Source organism: Pezoporus occidentalis, unplaced genomic scaffold (genome assembly GCF_034315485.1).
Source record: "Pezoporus occidentalis ecotype Australia unplaced genomic scaffold, CSIRO_AGI_Poc_V1 ctg19, whole genome shotgun sequence".
Taxonomy (NCBI): Eukaryota; Metazoa; Chordata; class Aves; order Psittaciformes; family Psittacidae; genus Pezoporus; species Pezoporus occidentalis.
In genome coordinates this window covers 6,549,203-6,565,126 of record NW_026913748.1, presented here as the reverse complement: position 1 = coordinate 6,565,126, position 15,924 = coordinate 6,549,203, and the positions used below count along the sequence as shown (strand labels likewise).

General features: G+C 42.4%; 1 protein-coding gene across 1 annotated transcript in view; it reads left to right on the top strand.

The window, feature by feature from the left end:
* The first annotated feature begins 6,913 nt into the window (after positions 1-6,913).
* NINJ2 (ninjurin 2) overlaps positions 6,914-15,924 on the top strand; it is a 48,764-nt gene continuing 39,753 nt past the window's right edge. The window contains exon 1 of the mRNA XM_062616590.1: positions 6,914-7,074. Coding sequence (XP_062472574.1) covers positions 7,042-7,074 — 33 coding nt within the window. The 5' untranslated portion in view covers positions 6,914-7,041. The remainder of the gene's footprint in view (positions 7,075-15,924) is intronic.

Below are 15,924 nucleotides of genomic sequence, written 5' to 3'. Positions count from 1 at the left end.
TGCCAGGCACAGCAAGGCTGGGAAACACTGCTGAAGCCAAAGTCAGATATGGACCAAGGCCCTAAGCACTGAAGTCAATAGAAATATCCACAAGGAAATTTCAATATCAGCAAGTTCTAGGTTCAGAAGTATCACAGAAGATGTTTTGGTAGTCACTGTAGGACTCAGAAAAAAAGTATGTAGTATGACTCTCTAAAAGATCATGCAATGTTAACACTGATCATATAAAGGGGGTGTGCCTCTGCGTGTGTGTGCGCATGCACGTGTGTGCCTCCTGACCCACTGGTGTTGAAAAAGCTTAAGTATCTGTCTGTCTTGAACTAATGAGATGAAAAGAGAGCATGAAGCAACCTGTAATTTCTGTAGTCTGTGGCTAAGGTGTTAAAGAGAGGGGGTGTATACTGGAATGCACATAACCCTTTCCTAACCTCTCACGCCTTCCCCATGTAGAAGATAAGGATTGACAAGGAGTTGTTTGTCCACTCAAGCTCTCAAAGAGCTCAAGGAACTGCCAGTCAGGCTATAGTCCAGCTGAGCTCCCTGTTTCTTGAGTGATATCTCCTCCTGTCAGGCCTGTGATTAATTAACGTTCTTAGTCTACCTTTCCAGTGCAAGTTTTTGACTAAAGAAGACAAAATTTAACAGTCTAGCAACTGAAGAAAGAGCATTCAGGCTTCAGAAAGTATTCTCCAAATGGGACAAGTTTTCATCACTCCAAATCCTGCCTTTGAGAAACAAAGGATTTCTGGGATTTATCAGTAGCTGGTGACATGAGCTTCAGGAGGTGACCTTGGACTCCCTACAGCCTGATCAACCTTTACTTGGTTCTCATTCTGACTGTGGCTTACCACAAAACTTTAAAAAGTTGAAAAGTTGAACAGTGCTAAAAGAATATTTCATGTCTATCATCTGTCCTGATGTTCTAGTGGGAAGTACTGGTTTTCTCTCAAGGACAGACAGAAAACTTGTACTTAGACCCCCGTGAAAATTACAGTCTGTGCTCCAGACTCCCATTATCAATCCAAACACACAGAAGATTATTATTTCTCTCACTTGCACCCCTATGACCATTTTCACCTGCGCTAGTGCAGACTGCCAGCAGTTCAAAACGCTCCAATAATTCAACAGGAAAGAGTTCAGAGATCAACAACAGCACTCAGAGACCTATGAAATATAATCTATGAGAAAACGGCAAAGGAATTTTTGTTTTCTTATATATAGAGAAGACTGAACAGAGACATGATAACAGTCCTCAAAAATGTAAACGACTGCAGCAAAGAGGAAGGAAATAATCTCTTCTCTCCCACGTGGAAAGGATAAGAATAACAGGCTAAAATTGCAGAAGGGACAGTTTTTATTAGATATTAGCAAAACCCTTTCTAGCTGTTAGGATGGAGTTACTGAGGCACTGGATAGGCTGCCTTAGAAATCTCTCCATCTGGAACATTTTCAAAGCAGGCTGGAGCACTGTGTGCTAATGGGACAGGTACCACTGACCTGCTGTACTCTTGGAGTGGGAGAAGGAATTGATGACTTTAAAAACCCTTCTAGCCTTGCTTTTATATAATTTAATGATTCATTGGATAAGTGCATGTTCATTCCTATCACTCTGGAAGAGTTTTAGAAATATTACTTTCATCCGTGTGTTCTTTGTCTCCAGAGCCTTCTTTAAGATGATTACTCTTCCAAACGCTACACTATGTTCTGTGGTTCTCTCCTATAAAAGGTGGAGCTAGTCCTGCCAACCAGGAACTATAATCCAACTATTAATTGAAAGGCCGTGGGGATAATGCTCCAAAAGAAATTGCAAAAAGGGGCCCTTGGCTACCTAGTCCCTTGCCTCCACTTTTGCATTGCTGATTTCTGCTCTTCATAGACAACCACCAGTGAAACACAAAAAATAGGACCTGGGACAAGGATGGCTAGCAGGGCCAGTGCCTGGCTGTCACAGGTACCCTACCAGGTAATCCTTTTGGTAAACTCAGCAAACCCATTCTCCAGTCCAGTTCAGTTGCTTGTCCTTGCTGCTCTCACTGGCTGGCTTCCCCAGAGTATCAGCACTTAGGCAGCCAAGAACCTTCCCCTAATTTCTAACCTAGCATTCTTTCTTGGACAGTTTATTAATTAGTTTCTCTGCTAATGCTAATGTGTTTCCATCTCCCTGGAGTTTTCCAGTTTATTGGATTTGTTGCAGGCATCAGCATCCCTCTTGCTTTTCATTCTGTAAGGCTAAACAGGTCAAATTCTATAGGTACCCTCTCAGAGAATCAGGTGAATGAGCTCATAATGGATCAGTAGCATACTTCTTTCCTGATATAGTGAACAGGTGGCCCAAAGTTACAGGGTGGAGAAAGGTTGTCTCCAAACCAAAACCAAAGCACTTTTGTGACACAAAATCAAGGTCTGAGGAGAGTTAAGAAGTGAAGGTGCCCTGAGCAGGTAACTCTGCTCTGTTAGAAGTGTAGTTGTCCTACATAAACTCTTGTGGTCTTGGTTATGGCTCTCTCTCAAGTAACACCACAGATCTGAGAGTGGTAGGGAAGATCAATTCTTGTCTTGAAGAATCTTTACACAGCATGGCCTACTTCCTGCTGCTGGCAGTCTCTAGTGGCAAGCGCTAAAGCCCAAGAACTGGAGTTCTTCCCATGTCCCCTTTGCAGATGCCAGCCCCATTGGTAGCACCAGCACTGCAACACTGTGGTTATACATTCAGCAGCAATGCTGCTTGAACCGGCTTGTCCCCACCCTTCTCCACTCCCAGCTGCCTTTTCTATTTCCTGCCGGGTGCCCTCCCTACTGCCAGCATAAGTGTTTGTGCAGTTATGTGCAGAACCAGGTCAGGGATGTGATCCCAGCCAAAAAAATAGCCTGCAACTTACTCCTTTTTCTTTTTTTTTTTTTTTTTCCAGCTGAAAAAGTTCTTGTGTCTGGTTTCTTCACTGGCTGCACAAACACTTTGGCTGGCATAAGGGAGGGAAGAGGATGGGGGTGTAAATAAGCAACTTTGCCATGCGTGCTCCTCCCAAGTGAATGTGGCTGATCCACAGAGCCTCCCCTCCACTCTCAGCTAGCGTGGGCTGATTTTGCAAGGAGAATCACATACTTGTTCTTTGTCATGCCCCAGATGCTCCCCACCCTCCTTCTAAGGAATACTGCTCTTTCCCCATCCTTCTCTAGTACTCATTACCAGAAGGACTCGAATCAATCAACCTCCATTAGAACAGCCAGGTTTTGGAGGTGTCCCAATTGTCCTATGTTATAAAAAGCAGACTGGAAGAGAGTCACACAAGCCCTTCTAGAAGCTAGGCTACATTTTCTATGCTCTAATCTTTGTACCATTACAGTGGTGCATTCTTGCAGCATAATTAACACTTACTAGAAAGATAGTTTTAGAAAATGTAGTACCTTGTATCACTTATAGTAAAAAGTAAATCTTAGTTATAACTGCTCATTGAGGCACTCCTTTCTTGGGCAGCTATTACAATTCAAGTTAAAATAAACCCACTCCTCTCTTTTCTTATGTTTTTTTGGCTCTGAGCTTTGCTATTAATAACCTAGATAGATAATTTCCAAGAGAAATTTTATTATTTGAAGCTTTCTCAGTCTAATTTGTTTGGGTCCAGACACGTCAAGAGGGCCTGATTGTTGCGAAATGAGTAGTTTAGGGTCACTCAAAGTATCACCCTCAAAGATATTAGGAATAATGGTTTTAATATGAATTTATGAAAGTGTCTCTTAAAAAAAAAGGTCAATGGCAAGGTTCAGTCTATTACTTACTGCACGGATGATACATACAAAGGAAAATAAAGGTAAAATTGAGCTAAAATTATTAATACAGAGGCCAAAGACACAAAAGAGTAAGGGAGACTCTGCCATGGAGTCACAAGGCTCAGAGTAGAGCCCCTTGCTTTCTAAGCTCCTAGTGAAGCTTCAGGTGCAGCTAGGTCCAATCTTAGTCTCAGGCTTGGACAACGGTTTATATCTAAAGGATTGCATGTGTAATCTATTAGGATCACCCAAAGGATCATTATACCAATTCACCACAGATGGGATTTTTCCATGGCTTGTACCTAGCAACAGTCTGCAGCTCCGAGGTGGATTTTAACATTTACAAAGTCGATAGGATTTACTACACTTGCTATAGGATAGCTAAATCAATTTACACACACTTGCTATATGGTATCTACATCAATTTACACACACAGATGCAAACATATATATATATATACATGTATACAGTATAAAGATATACCTTTTAAAAATTCCCCTTGAGTTCAGTGAAATATTCACATCAAATGTCTCAGCACTTCTCAGTGGGTGAGGGCTGAGCCTTGAGAAGTGGGGAGTCTTTGGCCAAGGCCCATCATCAGCTTTTGGCAGCAGTCCTCTGAGTATCTCAAACTTAAGAGTTCACGACCTTCAAGAGGCCTCCCACATGGAGGGAGATGCAGGTCGCAGCCCAATGTGGTCCAGGAGAGCACAAAGGGCCTCACCTAGTACCACCCTGTACAGGGTGGCAAGATGACTGGCTTTAGTCATCAGTAAGTTTCCATCCTGGCCACAACCTGAGTCAGTAGAAACTGTTTAAAACTCCAGTAACAGCGGTACCATTCCACTCTGGCTATAATCAAGGGAAGGAATGTTCCGGCGCTGTCGGGATGATTGATTATTCCTACTTTTGCTTCCCACCTTGGCCAGGCGACAGGATCCCTCGTATGTTCAGTGCCGCCTCCTACCTTTGCCATACAAGAGTTCCTGGTATGGTCAAGGGACACTTCACTGGCCAACTCATTCCAGAAAGGCCAAGGCCTGATGGGAATTCCTGAGGTAGTAGAGTGGCCCAGAGGAGTGGGGAGCAGGAAATATACCACCACACTGGTGCAGCCATTACGACCAATATGCTTTGCAGAAAGACTCTTTTATATTATCTTGGGAGAGGGCATTGAGAACCTGGCTTGACTGGAGTGCCTACAAGGACACAAGCGTTACTGTAAGTTTTGGTTGATTTCTGTAGGTGTTCTGAGGACACAGTGCAAGATTATTACTCTTTGCAATAGCTCTCTGTGTTTAAAAAAAAAAAAAAAAAGCCCCTAGCATAACATTTAGATAACTAATTAAAAATAGTTTTAGAAAGGCATGTTGTTATATATCAAAAAGTCTTGTCTGAAATTTGTACACTGGTGATATTTATCTACTGAATAAAATGATAGATACTTCATTCCTGTCTGACCAATAGGAAATATTTTGTACTTATTTTTATGCTTATGGCACATATAGGAACTCAGAAAACTTTGGCCAGACTTCATGGGTTGTTAGCTGGAAGCCTGTTCACAAAGCACCTGCAGAACATGACATCCTTTTAACTCCCAGGAGTGTCTCAGCAAACACAGTGGACATCCACCTGGTGTAAATTACCTATTAATAAACAATATTTATTTATAAAGTGATCAGTCAGAGCATCTTTTTATAGACTACACTAAAAAAAAGTAAATTTAAACAGGTAATTATCTGTATTAATGTTTGTGCAATGGTATACGTACGCAGAGTTTTTAGTTGACATGCATATTTCCACCAGGAAAGCAAGTCAACAACAGCAATAGATGGTTGCATTTTGGGTTGAATGCTTCTTACATTTAAAAAAAACATTAAAAATCAAAAGCCAACAGGTGCTGAAGAGTAGCAATGAGCAGCCTCTGTCCCCTCACCCCCATTTCTCTGTAGGATTCAAACAACCGCTTCATTGATAACAAGACACAGGGATCTCAATTTTCATTCAAAAGTAGGAACCATGAGCTTTTTAGAATCAGCCTCATGGTTCTTGAGGAGCTTTCAGCCTTAGGCCAAGCCCTAAGGATGAAATGAGCTGTATCCCACCTCTGCTTTCCTGTGTGACATTAGCGTGGTCCCTGAACACATTTCATTGCTTAAAAAAAAAAGGGGGGGTGGGAGGGGAAAGCTGTTTGAGAGGAATGCAGAGAGGTTAAATTCATCAGCACTTTGAAATGAACTTGCAGTACTAAGCACTGGTATTTTCATTGCAAACGGAGGCCTTTTGCTGGGAAGCATCAATGCAACAGGATCATCTACTGACAGACTTGTCAGCACTTTCAGCCAGGCTGGAGTACTAGAACATGCATTTGGCTAAACTGTTTAAACAGAATATATTACTGAGCATCAGTTTTCTGTGCTACTGTAACTACAGAAATTGTCCTTCAAAAGCCGAACATTCCTACCTGACCTTCAGGTAGCACAGAGTAGCAGAGTTTCTTTAAAATCTAGAGAATTACACTGATGTTTCTGCCTGAGGATTCCACCTAATAGCAACAACATATTTTTCTACACTGTGACCTGGTTCTGGCTGCACACATTTCCATTCCAGCTTCATTTGTAGTTGTTTTTCGCTTAAGTAAAAAGCAAGATTTCATTTCAACTAAGACCAGACATATCAAATTCCTCTAAAAAGTAAAGTGTTGGGGAGGGAAAAGGAAAGGCATTTTGGCTGGGGGGAGAAATGAGAAGGGACTATAAAGAGACTAAAAAGCAAATTTTATCTGAGATGTAACAGTATCTTTGCAGCAGCAACTAGCAGGTGCAACTTTCTGGACCTAATCTCTTCAACAGCTAGTTTTTCATCCATACGCTCTGCTGTGCATTGGTGACAGAGGGGAGAGATCGAGATCGGCTGTACAGCCCATGCCAGGAACCTCTTGGTACACTGGCTGCATCACCGCGTCCCAGCCCAAGTGACCTCATGAGGCTCAGCTGGACTCAGAGAGGTAGCACAGACATGTAATGAACACAAGTGTCACGGAAAGTCTAAGGACACTTGTTCCAGGGACTGCCTGGACAATGAAGAATTGGTGTGCCACCCCCTCTCTCGCCCCCCCAGCTGATGCCAAGGCGACTGGCCGGCCGCCGGCACATGAATAGCAGGTCTGTTCCAGCAGCTGCGCGTCTCGGTCCAGCGAAAAGAGTCTCTGGGAGTGCAGAGTGTCCCTCTCCGCGAGCCGGCTGCAGAGGAAAGGAACTGAGGGCAAAAGGATGGCCTTGGAACGGGAGAGCATCAATCTGCAAGTGAGTCCATCTTGGGGATATACCCAGGGGAGGGAGAAGCGGGAGGGAAGATCCCCTGGTTCAGGGGAGATACCCACTGCTACTATAATTCTCTCCTTAGCTTTGGCAGACAATTCCCCTTGAAAACTCAATGCTGCTTTTTTCCTCTGTTCTCCTTTGAAGAAAATCAGAATCTCTGCCCTGTTCTGCCAGGAGCTGTTATGAGCCTTTTTCCAGAAAAGTGAGGGTAAGAAGAGGGGAAGAGCTGCTTTTTGGGGAAGGAGGGGCAGCAGGGCAGAGGTTAGCCTTCAGCTCTCAGAAGGAGGCAGCACATACTTTCCAAGCTGCAAAAATCTGAGTCGTTCCTCATCCCTCAAAGCCTTCCTCTGTTTGGCAGAAAGTGCTTCCCATCTGGAGAGGAGGAAAAGAAACAAATACAGCAAATGTTGAGGGAGCACAGAGGCCAGGGTTTCCTATGCAGGATTTGTAGAGAAACAAAACTTTTTGGTGAAGCTCTTTCAATTCTCTGTGTTCCTCTTTTGAGTGTTTGTGTTTTTTAAGAAGGCTGTTTCTTGCGCTCAGCATGTGTTCTAGGAAAGGGCAACTACCCAAGTGTTTAGAAAAAGAAACTATTAGAGATGAAATGGAATCAGAAGCCCAGATCACAAACACCTGTCAAACTTCAGAAGTTCAAGTCCAGATTTGCACTTCAGACAACTCTGGAGAAGGGAAGATTACGAAGCATCGCCCAGGGCACAGCTTCCTACGTAGGTTGGCAGCAGGGTCCAAATTCTGCAGATGATTGTTGTGTCTGTAATGGTCCTTGAACTTGAAAGTAGAGAAGTCTGTCTGGGGTCACAATATTTCTTTGGCCAGTGTCAAAGAAGATAAAATTGAAAGATCTGTGTCCTTGGAAATAATCAGGGCAGTTATCCTTAATTAAAAAGACCAAGAATCCCTGGTCCTGCAAATGTATCTCCACTGAGATGCAGAGCAGTTTTGGAAGACGTGGAATAGTTACGCTCAGATAAGAGATATGATAACGGAGGAAGATACACAGGTAGCTCTGACAGTTGGTGAAAATGTACTCCTTTTAGGACTGAGAAAAAGAGGGGTTAGGCTTTCCTAGAACTAGGTAGGAAAGGGGGGGAAATATAGACATCATTAAGCCAGGAACTGGGGGCAAAGGGCAAAGAGGACAAGAAAATGAGGCTAAATAAAAAGTCGAAATAACTCCTTGTATATTAAATCATTATACCCAATGGAAAGTTTCAGGTCTATCATGGATTTGAAGCCTATTTTTCATAGGTGAAGAAATCAACTTCACCCATTCAAATGCTCATAAACTTCTGAAAAATCTTGGGGTTAGATTTTCCTCTTTCACCACAACTTGAGCCTTTACAATACTCAAATAGGTAAGCCCAGAAGGTCAAGGTTTCTTCAAGTTTCATACTTGAAACGAATATTCCTATCTGTTTCTAGAGCAGAAAGGTGTGGAGTGTTTCCATCCACCTCTACACAGGTCGCCACAACAAAAGTAATGCTACTGAGATTTTCTTTGTGACACCTGACAGGGATTTCATGAAGCCACCAGACAGTACAAAATATACATGAATGCACACAGATTCCTGCATGTTTATGACCAAAAAATACACAGTGCTGTCGGGGAGAGAAAGAGCATTACATATGACCACTTAGTGTGACAGATGCACTCAAGCCCTTAACCAAACTAGCGATAGTTCAGTTCATGGTCTCGAGGAGGTAAAGGCTTAAGCTGTAAATGGGACAAGAATTCCTCTAGTTTCAATCTTTTCTCTGAAAACCCACAAAGGAGCAGAGTGACACAGTGAGCATCGATGCATATGAGCTTGGAACACCGATCATGTGATTAACACATGAATAGCAGGTATATTTTCCAAGACTCATTTATCAAGGAACAAAGAAAGTTGTGGATAGAAGGAATCTCATGCATACCTTTCCCATTGCATGTAATTTGACTACAAGCCAACCACTTTATTCCATGAATATGATAACCTGGGGAAGCCTTCTTTGAGCTGTCTTGGCTAAGTAGCATGGCTGCACGGCCATGATCTCCCCTTGAGCTGGGATGCCCTGCAAGGTTGCTCCTTGAGGGAGAGAGACCTTTTACCAACAACAGACCTTTGGTAAGCGACTGGTATAGTGCATAACCTTGTAGTATAGTAACTTTGATTTGTGCCTTTGCAACTTTGATTTTGTCTTGGTAACTTTGATTTGTCCCTTGATAGTTTTGAATCATTGTTCAAATGATTGTGCCGTTCTGTAATAGAATGAACCTTGCAGTCTAACTTTGTTGTCACACTTTAACAACATCGTATTAAAACAACTTTCGTTAATAGCTTTGATGGGGATTCCTTAAGGGAACTAAATCACCCATTTGCAACAAATTGGTATATTCAGCCAGATCCTAAATCAGGATTCACACCATATAGCTAAGACAAGCAGAGGGCCCTAGCAATGAAGTGACTTGACAAGTGTGAGGTGAGAGAGGATTGATCAGTGATAGAGAAAAAAAAAGAAGCCTCTCAGTTGAAAGTACCTTTAAAAGCCTCTTTTGAGTCCCTGCTCTGAGCACTGAGCACAGAGCAGGTGTCTCCTTGAATGTTCCCAGCTGTGGGTTTATGAAGACCTTGTGGGAATGTGCACTGCACATTCTGGGGTGGTAATGCATGACTCAGTCCTCCTGAAAGAGCTCCTAGATGGAGCAGCAGAAACAGTCATGAAAGTTAACTATGATACAATACAGAAATAAGAACTTTTATTTATTCCTATTTATTTATTTACTCCTGTTTATTTATTTATTCCTGTGCCTGAAGCAGTTGCACAGGACTGCTGGTATTTCTTGTACAACATTCACATGGCTATGGCAGACAGGTATCGACAGAATGAAAACTAGCATAAGTGGGAGCTGGAAGAGGCAATGAAGATTTAAGAAAGCTCTAAGGAGAACTGATCAGTCCCCAATTTTTTTACCTATCCTAAAGCAGGAGAACAGGGGCTCACTCAGCAGAATTGAAAGTCTCAATAACAGGAGACACTCCCTCATCCAGCATGTCATCAGCTTGTGGAATTTGCCATCTCCTGGAGCAGGTTAGAAGGTCAAATATTAGAGAAAGCATTGAGAAGAGATTGGGAGGTCCAGTAATAATATTTACGTTATGCAAGCTAGAAAAGGTACTTTCAAATCCCATAAGCCAATAGCAGGATAAAAATAAATATGGTTTTCAGTTCCCTACAGGCAATGGCACAATTGCTGACCAGACTGCAAGTGGTATCTTGCACTGGAGAAATTATACACCAACTGTCCATCAGTGAGACCTAGGACTGCTTTTTAACAGCAAGAAGTATCTCCTGTTAATCCACTTTCTCCCTCACAAAAGTTCTCTTGTTCTGTGTATTTCAAAGGAGTCAGTTTTCCAGTTCTGACTTCTAGGAAGACCAACAAAACCTCAAACTGTGCAGAGACATGCTAAAAGGAAATGGTACTGAAATGGGAAAAAAAGCCACAAGGCTGTAGAGCAGCCTCACCAGATTTGTACCAGCGGCAAAGGGCTAAGACAAAAAATAAAATCTGAATTAAAATATTTTAATAAAAAATATTAATTTACCCATCAAAGGATAAAACTTATCATGAATTAGTTTGAATTATACATTTTTATTTCCAGACATCCCTATCTGTGGTTTCCAAACTTTCACTTTCCCCTGTTAAGTACCTGCATTGATGAGAAGCCAGGAAGGCAGATCAGTAACCTGATGAGATATGACAGAGTACCTGGGATCAGAAAAACATATTTGAGATAGAAACAAATAAAACAACCCAACAAGATCCTGTTACCAATTTATTTTTATGTCAGAAACAAAGGTTTATAAATTACAAGTGTGGCTTTGGTAGACACACTCTGGCTGATTTATCTGTACTTCTTTATGCTGTTACTCCCCTTGACTCTCACCTCCAATCCTTCCATAAAGAGGAGGAGAGAGCTATACAGGACCATTCTTTTCAGCAGCAAAAGACCCATTAAATCTGTTTTGCTGTGTATCTCAGCTGCTACAGTTCATGATCTGGCATCTTAACACAGCCCTGTTTCATTGGTGATTTAAGCTAATGTACCAGGGTTTGAATAGGGGTGGCTGAGACAACATCCATTCCACCACTCCCACCACAGCCGCAGTAACCAGGAGAGAGTCTGTGGACAGCTGAAATCAGTAACACTCACACATTAGTGCCACGGCTAAACCTGTCAGAGCCCCAGATGAATATAGCAGAATGGAGCAAAGATCGGGGCTGATACTTAATGGCTCCAGAGTTTTATTAAGTTTGTATTTTTCATTTTCTTATTCATGTATAAGTGTTATGTTCTGTATAAATGAATGTTTAAGTAATGTGTGTTCGATAGATGTCATCCATATTCACATTGCAGGAGAGGCTATGTATTGTATGTTGCGTCTTTCTTTTTATAGTTTCTTACTCCTTGGATAAAAAAACTTACAATCCTCTGGGACAAGAAGCAGAAATCATACCTCACCATTTAGGGAATCATTCATACATCAGAAGTAAAAAAAAGTAAACAGATCAAATAATGATTCTGGAAAACAGACCCTACACGGATAATTTGTTGGCAGAAGCTGTTCGGTGAATACTTTGAATGCAAAATACATCTGCAGAAATTAAAGACAGGTTTACAAGCAACTTGAAAGGAAAAACGATTTTAAATAATTGCATAGTTTACTTCCAGTGCTCAGTTTTTGACAAGGTCTACAGCAAGTAGTTTTAGACAGGCAGATAAACCAAGTTAGCTGTAGCCATGACAGTGTGGACTTCTACAAAATGCCCATGAAACAAATGGAAAGTCCCACTTAGCACTGAAAATCCCATCTCCCACATCCCACTTTCAGTCTAGGTCTGATGAGGGGATGCAGGGAGTGTGTTCACAGCTGGGTTAAACTTCTAGTTTTGTGGGGGTTTTGTGGCTTTCATGTATGTCTTGAGGCTGTGATGTACCTAGAAGTTCATGGCTTGGGCACGTATTTTCCTGATTCTGCAGCAACAGCCAGCTTGTGCTTTCTAGTTCCTTCTCTAGGACCTTTACTCTCCTTCTGTGATTTCCTAGAATGGTAGCATTTTAATACCACCAGTTGAGCAATGTCCCTGCCCCAGGGGGCTTCAGTAGCATTATTTGGGTTCTGTAATTTGTCCCTGGATAATGATAGTCTGCATTGAGAGAGAGGAAGAGCACTTCAGAAAGAAAATCTCAGTGCTTCAGAAAGAGCCATCCCTATGACATCCCCATATGGTGTGTGCAACTCAACCATCAGGACTCCGAGGAACTTCTCTCACCATGCTTTTAACTAAACTAACACAATTTCTATAGCCCCTCAAACAGGATTTCATTTCCAAATCCCAGGAGTGCGCTCCACCACCTGCACTATTCATAGCTGGTAAAGCTGGCTCTTGGAGCTGAACTCAGGGAAAACTAACCACTTTTTGGCAGGGTTAGCATTCTGGTTTGCTGTCCTGCAGTGCTTCCCAGGAGGATCAGACAACTGCCAACTACTAGGACTGTGTGGCCGTGAGGGCATGTAGAGGCAGCGAAGGCCCAAACATGATTGCTGTCAGTGGTGGGCATCACTCAGACTGCAAGATTTCAGACTGCTCCTTAAGAGTGAAGCCATTTGCAGGGCTAGCTAGACTTTAGGCAGAGATTCACCATGCCCTGGTTTGTCAAAAGACAGGTGTAAAATAGGGTACCACACTTCAGAGCAAGAACGATCCTATGTTCTTCTCTCCCGGCTGCAGGGACATGCAAGTTTGTGTAGCATTACCTGTGCTGGTTCCAGAAACCATTAACGCTCACATTGGAAGACAGAGAGATAAGTGTGATCACAAAATGCTGAGTAGACTTTTTCTTACAGCCGGTACAATTGGTCCCTTGTTCTATAGTCAGATGTGGCATTTCTCCCCTCTCCTATACATTGCTCCTGCCTGCTCTCCCTAGACATGGCCAGCCTTCCCACTTAGGGTGAATGTTCAGCTTTCCCTTCCCAAACATTGGGATAATATTTTTCATCTTGAGGCACTGGACTACAGGTTTTAGGAACTGCTGTTAAATAGGATTCTTCCAAAGTGTTTAGGATTAGGGTAGGATTAAGATAATCCTGCAGCAGAAAATGCTCCATCCCTGGCAGTGTTCAAGGCCAGGTTGGTGGATTCTTGGGTGACATGGTCTAGTGGAAGGTGTCCCTGCCCATGGCAGGGGGGTTGGAACTAGATGATCTTAAGGTCCTTTCCAAGCAAAACCATTTTACGACCCTAAAAAAAAAAAAAAAAAGGCAATAACATGTGCCATTAAACAGTAATTTCTGTTGGTATACCTAAAAAGTTACCTCTCAGCACTACAAATTAGAGAAAGGAGGATGTACTGCCAAAGGACACTGACCCCAGGCCCAGGAGGCATGGGGTCTCCATGTAGGGATGAGAAATGCACAGGACGTAGGGTAGAAAGATGGTGCCTATGCAGCACTGGGAGCCAAGGACACACACTCAGGCCTTTGCATTGTAGAGGCCCCATGCCCCACCAAGAGTAGCAGCAAGTCAGTGCAGCTACACCCAGTTTGGAGGACAAGGTTAGCCAGCAGCCATACCAAACTATCCCAGTACAACCCTCCTGTGTGACGGAGGACACCAGCAGAACACCTTTCCCCCTGTTCCACCATGTCCTTCTCAACCTTTAGGGGTACCACCATGTACCTGTTTCACACATTGAGATAGATACATCTCACCCACACTTGCACCTTGAAGATTTGAGTGCATAAGGACTGGGTTTTATTTAGTGAGCAGTCATAAATCTGGTTATGGTGGTGGCAGTACACGGTTCTTGGCCAGCAGTAAAACCTCCCACTGAAACATCTTTGTGAGAGTCCTCTGGACCATGAAGTACCTGTTAAACCACATCTAAATGGACTTTTGCATCTTTTGTCAAAAAGTTACCTCCCTCAGCTTCATTCCAGCCCACGCCTGAGAGCTGAAAACACATACCTGAAAAACAGGTACCCATAGCTGAAAACAGGTACAGCACCTCTCCTCATTTAGCCACTAAAAATTGAAGCCTCCAGCCCAAGTCACCACTTCTCAGCCCTGCTTGAAAAATATGCATTCATTTGTTATGTTTCTCCTCTGAGAACCAAAAATGGGCAATACTGCATGCATACATTAACCATACACAGAAGCGTGAGCTTCTCCAAGTACAAAAGGGTGCATGGGCATTTTCACTGTCATTTTCCCATCCCTGGCTTATGAGTCAAATGTTTATAACACCCTCTCTGAGAAAAGGCAATACAAGAAATGAGCTCCACTACTGTAATCTAAACTGCCCCAGGTATGTAAACACATAACAGAAACATTTGAATTGGACACCAGAATGATGGAAGAGCCCATGTGCAGATGCTGCAAGATTCACATCACCAGTTACCATACACCTTGACACACTCCTTTGAACTGGGCAAGTTATAATTCCTTGTCAAATTACATGAATCAGATGTGTGACTCTATAATTACAGCTGTGAAAACCATTATACTCAGGATCTTAGACCTTTCTAGCCAAAATAACCCTTGGGGAAAAAATTTCTCATGAAGCTGCTTAGGTCAAGGTTCAGTGAGTGCTGGAAATTCTGGGGGAAACCTATTAGCAGGTTTAGAGAAATGAGAACAAGAAAATGAGGTGATGTACTTACTGGGCTCTGGATTGTTCGGGCCTTCCCTTTTTTTTCTTTAGGTTTTTAATATTTGCAAATATTTATGAATATTTGCAGGACTTTTCTCTTTGCACACACACAGCTCTAAATAATATTTTTGAGGATTAACCCCGAATTCGCCGCAGACCTTAGTTATATGAGAAAAATAACTGCTCCCACCAATCTAACAAGAGGCAAAGGTCAACCAACCCTATGTTCAATAAGAACCTAGGTTCTTCTGTAACCTATGTTTTAATGAAGGAATGTTTCTGCAGAAAATAACAACAAAGTGATACTCTGTGCTCTCATTGGACTTGAGCGAGAAGGAAGTGCTGCTGTACCTAGTTCCCCAGGCATTTTATAAATACCAATAAATTTAGTTTCACAATACCCACAATGAGCAAGAGGTGTTTACCTGCTTATTTTACAGATACTAAGTCACGACAAAGACAGTTAAATGGCCACTGATGTACCCAAGGTTACACAAGTAGAAAGTGACAGAAGCAGGAAGACTGAGCATCTCTGTAAGGGTGGGTAGATTGACATGGAGCAGCAATGTGTTCTGGGGTTTCATCTCTATGTCCCACTGGCTAAACTCTTAACCTCCATTTTTTGAAGAAATTGTTAAAGATTGTTTTATTTAGCCATCAGAGACCACTCTGTTTCTTCACATGACATAAAGAAGAACATTAACTGAAGCTGACATGGTAAGAGACCAAACATAATTCTTTCCCTGCTGAATGTAACTTCAGCATCAACTGGAAACAAATTTTGACACACTTTCAAAAGTTCAGGCACACAGCTGTGTTTGTACCTCTTTCTCGGTCAGAGCTAGAGTGTGTTCAACCGTGTTGGTGTAGGAAGCAAACCCCAAAGCCAAAGTGAAACAAACTAAATTACATTAAACATAAACTCTGACTCAGGATGACCGCACAAGTCCTTGGTCCAACCATTCTACTTCAAGATTGCACCTTTTTTTTTAGCTGATTCAGGAAGAAATGTTCCTACATGCCCCTGTATGATTTCAGGCTGTGGCCAAACATTTTTTTGCTGACTGGAGCTGAATCACTGAAGGGGGGAGGTTCATCCTTGTTATCACCA